The sequence below is a fragment of the Lolium perenne genome, chromosome 3 (genome assembly GCF_019359855.2).
Source record: "Lolium perenne isolate Kyuss_39 chromosome 3, Kyuss_2.0, whole genome shotgun sequence".
NCBI lineage: Eukaryota > Viridiplantae > Streptophyta > Magnoliopsida > Poales > Poaceae > Lolium > Lolium perenne.
In genome coordinates this window covers 172,711,927-172,721,763 of record NC_067246.2, presented here as the reverse complement: position 1 = coordinate 172,721,763, position 9,837 = coordinate 172,711,927, and the positions used below count along the sequence as shown (strand labels likewise).

At 44.1% G+C, this 9,837-nt stretch overlaps 1 protein-coding gene across 1 annotated transcript; it reads right to left on the bottom strand.

Moving 5' to 3' along the window:
• Positions 1–507: 507 nt before the first annotated feature.
• Positions 508–5,075, bottom strand: LOC127318355 (vacuolar cation/proton exchanger 1a). The gene is made up of 9 exons (XM_051348834.2): positions 4,639–5,075; positions 3,081–3,148; positions 2,938–2,966; positions 2,342–2,538; positions 1,731–2,246; positions 1,510–1,626; positions 1,305–1,395; positions 1,136–1,206; positions 508–906 (listed from the first exon to the last, which is right to left on the bottom strand). Exons 1-8 carry the CDS (start codon positions 4,942–4,944, stop codon positions 1,139–1,141), a joined length of 1,392 nt encoding a protein of 463 aa, XP_051204794.1. The 5' UTR covers positions 4,945–5,075; the 3' UTR covers positions 508–906; positions 1,136–1,138.
• Between the last annotated feature and the right edge of the window lie 4,762 nt (positions 5,076–9,837).

The window sequence follows — 9,837 nt, the reverse complement described above, 5'->3', positions numbered from 1 at the left end:
CATTAGCAATCTATGTGTCGACCAATTGTCACATGTGCTAATGCATGTGCTAATGGCCTGGGGTTGCTCCCATGGATGGATGCCTTACCCATGTGTAGGGACGTCTACTGAGTTCTTGTTGTCATTTCGGTAGTTTTCGTTTACTAGAACAATCAACATATTGTAACGGAGAGGCAGCAAGTTTTTTACGCACTCTTTTCCTTACCAGGTATCGAAGGGGGCCGGAAGGTTTTTAATGAGGCGGCTTGCTGACCTAATATAGTGTGTTTACCTAAAAAAAGAACCATCAGCATATTGTTCCATTGGTAGTGCTTGTTTGTGTAATTATGTTGCATTTTTCTTTTGGTTGTTTGATCCTTGAACTGATTTGTAAGAGCATTTGCTTAACAGCTTGTAACTTAAAAATTTAAAGTCAGATGCAAAGCCTTCAGTCCAATAAAAAGTCACACAGCACATTTGGAGGGCCGCACCTATGATTCTATGAAGAAGTTTTGACACGCGTCAAAATACATATGCATCACGACATATATCATACTGATCTGCATAAATGAACAACTCGCCAACGCTGAGTACATATGGCTAAGACAAGTAATATGAGCTAACCTTATTGCTGGACGAATAGTCTAAACAATTTAAGAGGCAAAGAAAATTATTAGTACAATACTATTCGAAAATAAAATGAACATATCTTGCCGATTGGCATACGTTTCGCGCAACAATTACTCAACGGTCCTACTGGATGAGATTCTGAATATGGGGAATTCTCCTCATGGATCTTCCTTGGCTCATCAAGATCAAATTATGCGCATAGAAGATAGGTATAGTCTTTTGGTGGCTACAGGCTCGAACAGTCCCCGTTCGTTGTCTTGCACGGATGCTGGTTTGTTCAGGCAGACCTCTGTCGATCTGCAAAATTCACAATCGATCATCGCACGACAGCCCAAAAAATATCTTGTGAGCATTTATTGCCATGTAGCTGTTACAAAATCATGACAAACGTACACTTACAAACTTCAGGGGTGGGGCGAGAAAGGAATATATATTTTCTTTTTGAATGCCATAGGGCATCTTCTTGGCCAAAATCTAAGATCTCTTGCACTTATTAAATGAATTTTCAGGAGTAATGCAAGCTTACCACTTATGCGATCTGGATGTTCATGGGACCCATTGGTACATCTAACAGGATGCCGTTGCTGTTTGCATTATCTGTCAATCAGAGAATATATTCGGAAATCTGAACAGCTTGACAGGAAACCAACGGAGCGAATGTAAATGTTTGTTACGGTGTTAAAGGGGAGACATACGTGCTGGTTGTCTGGTAACGAAGAAGCAAGCGCCGATGACAACGTAGCACAGGAGGAGGAGGACCCCCTTGAGGTAATGCGATGTGCCATCCTGCGAATCATACTCACCGCATAAGAAATTGTTTCACAGTTGATGAATTTCATTACGTGCTTATGAACTCTGCTGTCTGAGCCGAAATTTTACTAGTAGTAGAAATTCCATTACCTGGAGGGTGAATGCTGTAACTAGCACCGAGATGAACAGGGAGCCGGTCTCTAGCAGCTTGAAGTCGAGATCCATCTGGATGCCCATGATCCAAGCGACAAGGACACTCAATGGCACCTACCAAGATCGGAAAACAGTGCAGCAGATTCGTAAATTCCATCTGTCCACCATGCATGATTTGGACACGAGACATGCATATGCAATGCAGTGACTGTACCCACCACGAACATGGAGATCTGTGTCGCCGACCCCAAGGCCACCCCGAGGGTGATGTCGAGTTTGTTCTTGAGCGCGAAGATGATGGCTCCGGCGTGCTCCGCGGCGTTGCCAACGATGGGGAGCAGGATGATGCTGATGAAGCTGACGGAGAGTCCCCATGACTTGGAGGTGGGCTCAATGGTGCCGACGACGTACTCGGAGAGCACTGCGATGACGACGGTCATGAGGATGAGCCAGAAGAGGGCGCTCCCGAAGCCGAGGACGGCCTCCTCCTCCTCCTCGTCACCGCCCTCCACCTCCTGCGGCTCGAAGAGCTGGCGGTGCGTCTTGAGCTGGAAGAAGAGGTAGGCGACGTAGGCGAGGAGCATGATGAAGCAGCAGGCCCGGGATAGCTCCAGCACCGTGGTGTCAGTGGCCACGGCGTGCTCGCCGGAGCTCACCGCGTAGCGGAGCAGCAGCGGCAGCGACTGGCACAGCACGCCCAGGACCAACAGGCCCGTGTTCACGTCCGCTTGCTTCTGCGGACACACATCGATCGTACATCAATCATAAGAATATTTGCGTTGTTCGATCTCGTCTGATCTGCTCGAGCTCGACAGAGAAACGTACGTACCCTGTCGTAGGGCTGCTCGGAGCCGAGATTCTTGATGCCGCCGCAGAAAAGGGAGGTACCAAGGACGAGGAGCAGGTTAGAGAGCACGGAGCCGAGCAGCGAGCACTTGACAACCTCGATCTTACCCTCCACCAGCGCGAACAGCGCGATGATGAGCTCCGTCGCGTTGCCGCAGGTCGCATTCAGGAGCCCGCCGACTGCAACAAATGCACAATCAGAATCACATACTCTCTCCCTTTTTATTTACTTCGACTTAGTTAAAGATAGATTTTGCAAAGTTTAACAAAAAAAAGGCAAGAAATATCAATTTCCGCAGTATCAACTATATATAACTACTTCATAAAGATTTTTAATTAGATAATATATTGTAGATGCTGATGTTTTTCATAAATATTTGATCAAAGTTATAAATATTGATTTTGATTAAATCTAAAACACGAACTAATTGTGAACGGAGAGAATAAGTCTACGAAGTCGTAGCTACCATTACCATGGTTGATCCAACATAAATAAATTGATTAAAATACATGTTTGAAAGTAGATTTGCTCGTTCAAATAGTGCTCTATATTGTTTTGGAAGGTTTAGCTTGACTTACTAGTGGGGCCAGTGTAGAGTGCAAGCTGCCTGAAAGAATTACCAGCAAAATAACAGGTTTCAGCAGAAATATAAATGAAGTATTCCATAACAAGGAGTTTTTTTAATAAACAGCATGTAACATGAATGCAGACTAAGACTTACTCTGTGAGGAAGCTGACTCGCTCAGCGAGAGGAACAAGGCCGATTAGACTAAGCGCGAACACCCATACCTGCCAATCAAGATCTAGTTAAAAAGATCAAACAAAAACAAAAAACAAGTTGTGCCCAAAATTTTGGACCTCTTCGATTCAAAGAAACTTCATGGTAAATTTGAGCAATAGAAAAAAAAAACTGTAGCTACTTATGGTAGTGTGCCCAAACCTTTGGATCTCTTTGTTTGCTTTGAAATTTCGTACTAATTTGAGAAGATTCAATTTCTTATAAAATTATCCTATGAGACTGTTTTGCTTTGCACGAATATTGCAAGTGTTTTAATATACCAAGTGAACATTATTCTTCAGAAATTTAATGTGTTTTGCAAGAAAACAATATGCATTATTCTATTCTTGAGAAAACTGATTTGCTGTAAGATTGAGCATGGTATGAAAATTCATTTCTGCATATAATTCCATTCCTACATCTCTGGAATAATCGTGCAAACCAAAGGGCGTGTGTATGTGCAAAAGGGTGGTCGGGATGCAAACGTGCACCAGATGATGATCCCAAACTCACCAAACTACCAAAATGAAGTATCGGAAGAAAACAGCTGTACCACTACGAAGATGGCAAGATGAACACAATTAGCTTAGCGTAGGTAGTGGCAGCCAAGTTGGCAACATCCAAAGCCAAGATAATGACAGCATCGCGTACGCTGATGTACCCGCGCGCGCGCACAGCCATGTCGTCTACCCTTCTCTTGGCGGTGTGCATTTGGCTGTTAGTCCGGTGTGGCATGAAGGTTTACGTGATGGAACCCTGACTGACGACGTACTCCCTCCTTCTGCATCCGTGCAGCCCCCGCTTTAGGAAAGGTTCTATTGCTAATTAAGGTTCTGGTAATCTACTGTAGAGCAGAGGACTGATCTGAACCGGATCAAGCTACTGAGCACTGTACATAATTTGATGTTGGTAAAACAGACTGCGTGTTAAGCAATCAAGGTTTGCCCTCTCAACAGATGATCGATATGGGTTAAGCAATCAAAGTTTAGTCGTGCAAGCGACTAGGTTAAGCTTATATCATGTCTATTTTTAAACAGGACGGTGAGTAGTCGTTAGCACCATGTACAGGGAGCATGTGTACAGTGTGTAGATGCCTACACGACACGATTATTAAAATTTAAAAAAGACTGGCCTGACATATATGCGGTGTTTCACCAACAGCAGATAAGCGTTCCATTCTCACAAGACAGTACAGTAGTAGTACGAACATTTGGTATTAAACACGAGTTAATTAGTTTGTTCTGTTCCATATTGATAGTTTATTAGGTTTAGAGAAAAACAGTTGCAGTAGAAGTTCGTGGAGCAGCACAGTGCAGTACGTGTCTCGTGCGTGTCAGCGTGTGGTGCAGTTGGTCATGTGGAGAGGACACAAAAGGGAAAGGTGTAATTAATAAAGAAGATGGTGAGAGGCAGGCTGGAGAGTGGAGAGTAGAGTGTAATCCTACTCTGTCACCTGATCACGACAGAGAGTGCATGCAGAATTAATTAATTATTACTGTACCTGGCCGAAGCGGAAGCACTGGGCGGCGACGGCGAGCGGGACGGCGAGGAAGAGCACGGCGAGCTTGGTGCCGAGGAGGACCTCCTGGAGGTTGGCCAGGACCGGGCGGAGCGAGGCGACGGGGACCTTGCGCACCAGCGTGGCGTCCGACTTCTTGCGCAGCGACGAGGAGGACATGCCGTGCGCCGTCCGGGCGAGCCCGCTGTGGCCGTGCGGGTGGCTACCGTGCCGCGACGGGAGGCGCCCGGACTCCTTCCTCGTAGGCGCGCCGCCCGCCTCCATCATCGCCGCTCCGGAGTGATCCATGGCGGGGGCGGAGGAAGGGCAGGATCGGTGTACTTAACTAGTGCGGCGCCACGAGGGCAATTGTCTCTACCTAGACTACCCTAGTCGGCTCGCGTCAAGTACGTCCGACCCTCGCGTCGTGCTGTGCGAGATGGGCGGAGGGGGTGTAGCCTGTATTTATGGGGGAGCATAACAGCAATTATTCTCTAGCAATTGAATTATTGGCCCATCACGCCATGTTACCAGCACCAGGATAAGCTATGACCGATGGATCTTTGCGATGATCATCTTCAGAAATACACTCGAGAATAATGGACTGGTAGATAGAGATTAGGGATCTTTTCTTCTTTCATCAGAATAACACGAAAACGAGATTACAGATGTGAACCTACACGGTTTGTTTGTGTGGTGTATAGGTCGATGGATCAAGGGAAAGGAGGTTTTGATCCTAAACTCGGCTTGAATGCCACGACACCTCCATATACGGTGCAGTTTGTAGCAGCAGTTAATGGAGGGGACGGGGACGAAGCTTCCGCGCAGCTTCCCGCAAGAAAACACCCATCATTGCATCTGCTCCGCTTGCATGGCGTGGTAAGCTACGCCACGTCCCTGCCTGGCTGGAGGCTGGAGCTAGGCTTGTCGTCTGTCCGCTTGCACGTTGGCTATTTCGGCACAACGCCATCAAACCTGTTTTTATTTTTCTTTTGAGAATTGCCACCAAATTGCATTCATTCAAATAAAATTTTCCAGCTTACAAACACCTTTGGGTGGATCATTAAACCAAACGTGCCTCGAGCTCCTAGCAAGGTTATGAGCATCGACATTTGAACTCCACACTCCACCGTGAGGAAAGTCCTTCGCTCTCGCCTCGATCTCATGGACAATGTGACCATATGGCCACATGCCTTGATGCCATCTCCTCAGATGCTTCTAGTGATATTGTTTTTTTTTTTTTTTGAAATGGGGAAAATATCATTCAAGCTTCTGCATCCAAGGGATGTACACGGGTAAATTTTTTTATTAGATTATTCATAACACCTTACAAGATCAATACAAAAGATCAAACTCGAAATCACCTCGCTAAATCTACAGAGGGATGAAGTGGGTGATAATTCACCAACCCATGTTGCGATGCTTCTCCTTGGTTTGCACAAGCATACGATATGTTGAGCGCGCAGAAAACAATGCCTTTTCGGTCGTAGTGCCACGCCCATAAGTCTTCTTCCCTGCAACCGAGGAGTGTTCAGAATTGCTTCAACATCCATTGGCAAAAACACGTCCTTTAGCTTCTCAAGATCCCACGACACAATAACAGGATCATAAAGACCACTTCACATATTTGGAGGATCATGGAGAAAACATGCGACCGATCGAAGGAGCCCATCCCTTGGTAGCCAATCGAAGTTCCAAATATGTGTACATTCTCAGGTTCCTATCCGCTTGATTAAACCCTGCTTGAGCATGTCTTTGCCATCAACAACAGATCGCCAAATGTGCGATGCTGACTTGCCCAACTCTACCTCCAAGAACTCTGCGTTCGGAAAGTATACCGCCTTAAGGATGCGTGCACTAACTGAATTTGGGTCTTGTAAAATATTCCATGCTTGTCGAGCCAACAACACAAGATTAAACATTTAAATACATCAAAAACCTAGCCCATCGAGAGGTGCTTAGGTTTTGTAATCTCCTCCATTCAAACCAAGCAAGTACGGCACTTTCCCCTCCTTACTTCCCAAGAAACTTCAAAGTAGGCTACTTATATGATGACATAGCCTTCTTGAAAGTCTGAAGCATGACATCAAATAGGTGGGCATGAACCTGACGCTTTTAACGACAACGTTACACACATGAGCCACATCCACAATTTACTCACTGGTTTGAGATTGGTGAGGCTTTTGACATTTATCTAATATAAAACCAAGAATTGAGATGCAAGTGAAAATTTCATGAAACTGAACTGATACATGGGAAAATATTTGAAACATTTTAGTGAAAAGTGAAACTGTTGATGTCACTACCGACATCACTTCGATATGTTTCACAAAAAAAAGTTTATTTCAGTTATACTTCAGTTGGTTTCATAATTTTGTGAGTGAGTTGGCCCAATATTACTTTTTTAGGGGAATGGACGATATATAATTTTTTTTAGGGAATGGAGGATATATAACTGACGACGTCACTTCTTTTTCGTCAGTTCTATGGTCCTTCACCGTAAAAGGAGGTTTTCCTAGGTATCGCTTTTTTTTTGATAAGTCCTAGGTATCGCCTGAGCAATGGGTTTGAGCAACTTGATGCCAGCTACGACACGGAATAGGCCGAATCTCCATGACCGGCCCGGCTTATTTCCCCGTCTCGTCTTTGATCGATTAGTCCGGCTGCACCCAGCTTTGCTTGCCCTGTTTACCCCAAATACGGGATACGGAATTTTCTGTTGTTATTGCCACAGTAATGCTGTGTTTACGGACGATCTGTTACGGAAAGAGTTTTACGGACATGCGTGGCCGGCATATGTTTCTCCTGGGATGAATTGCTGGACCCACCACGACTTCTGTGCCCAATGACCTAATGCCACATCTGCTTCCGTAAGCTGATTCCGTAAATTTTTTCCGTAGGTGTAGCATTGCTCTGCCAGGGTGCCAAGAAGATTTTGTCACCAGCCCCGGACGCGGTACGTACGACGGGTTACTTTATAACCAGTCACGAACTCTACATTTTCAAGGACTCACGGAGAGAAGGATGTACGTTCGGCTACTCCCTTCAACGCGAATACGACTCGTACAAGTGGCCTTTCGTAAGCAAAATGGACACCACGTACAACTAGACACGTGCTCGCTTTCTCATTCAGTAATATCTAAGGTTCATCCTATGACACGTCCAACTTTTTTTTTTTGAGGGGTGTGACACGTCCAACTTTATCAAGTGGCAGTGGCAGGACTTATTTCACTGTCAATGAGTACATCGTTTATGTACTTCCACTAAGAGCATAATACAAGATGTAAAATAGAGCACCTAAAATAGGTGCCCTATAAATTTTACTCACTAAAAAATGTGTTTTACATTAGCTTCAAACTTTTCTGCCTTTTTGGTATTTTAGGACACCTATTTCGCACTAGATGGTATATTTTAGGCATATTTTACATTTTGATCTTCAACTTGTAACTTTGAATTCAACATCCGCACTTTAAACCGCGATTGATTAAACTTACAATATATTGACACTACACCTGGATTAAACTTAACATCAACAATAGAGTTCGACTAAACATTGATAACTTTGGCATAGTTCGACATCGACACAACCTAAAAACATCCTTTAAACTTAACTTTGACTAAAGTAACCCTCGGTGAACACAAACACTAAGTGTCCCAGAAATCATAGTCAAGCCCAAGGATTCCACATTTTCGTCGCCGGTGTCGTTCCAAAAATTGGAATTCAAGCCCAAGGATTCCGAAAGACGAGGACGGTAGAGGGCCTCGCCTCGTCGACCTTCTTCTTCCTCGCCACCTACCTAGAGGCGAAGAACTCCATCTCCGCTTGCACGAGGTCCAGCCGCTAGCAACGGTGCCGCTCCATGGCTGCCTCTTTCGTCACCTCGGTCCGAAGCTACAACTAGGCCCGCTGGTTCTCCTGCTCAGGAAACAGCAGGCGACAGCGGGTCGGTGGCATGTAGGTGCGGCGAGGCTCAGCGGTGATAGCTTCGATTCGGATTACAGATGCAGTATAGTAGATTTTCCCTAGAAGACCTAGGTTTATTGAACCTTGGATAACACTTGCTGATGGTTAAGGAATGTCTACAAGACGTACTAGTTTGTTTTATCTTACATTTACCAGACCTTTCCATTTTACTCGTTATCTAGAGTTGTAACGATGGATGGAGATAGACTACGGTTGCGGAAATCCAATTCGGCTCTCGGGTGCGTATGCTCCCTCTACCAAAAAAGCATATTTCGAAATGTCAAAAAAATTGGATAATAAATTCTACATGTACATCTCCATAATGTATGTGCATTCACCAAGTTTCACGAAAAACCAATGTTTTTTGTGGTCTATGTAAAAAGGAGAAACTTTATCTTGTGAAAAGCATTATTTTTAGCAATAAATTTTATCTTTTTTACATACGTCACATGATAAGTCGATTTTTTATGAAACGACTTTGTGAGCGCGTAGCACGTCAAGATGTACATACGAATTTTTTGTTTCAATTTTTTTGAAATTTAAAATGTAAATAAGATGCATTTCAAAATATAGGGAGCATATGCACCCATGTTCCAAAACACCACTCCCGGTTGAAGTTTCACCTGCGACTATGCATACATGTGGGATAAATATAAAGTTAAGCACATTCATGTTTAGATGATCTAACATAGATAGAACTTGTGGTAGCACATCCGTAAATACTATAGCCCATTCAAGCCACATGCATAGCATATAATCTCTTGGTCCAACCATTATATCACGAAGCACCAGACTATCAACAATTATTATTAAGTAAAATACAGAGCAAAACATTAAGTATGATAATGTTGCTGCTATTACCAAGTGGATCACTAAAGGAATATTGTACTCCCCTTGTTGTCACTAGGTTTCGCAGGTAGACAACAGATTGCGGACTACAAAAAGGCATCGGAGCACCTTCTTCCGAAGATATATCATATAAAGAGAAATCTGAATACAGTAGCTCATGATTGTGCAAAACAGGCTCTTCGACGATCTGAGTCGTTGCCTATCTTTTCTTGCTTAAATTCAGCTCACAGGAATGTAGGTACTTGTCCAATTGCTATCTCTCTGCAAAATTTTGATCTTTCAGGGCTTTGTACTTCATGATGTACTATGCTTATGAGCCGAATGAAATATTAGCGCCTCTGGCGCCTGCTTTGTTAAAAAAAAAAGGTTTCACAGGTAGACGTTGTTTA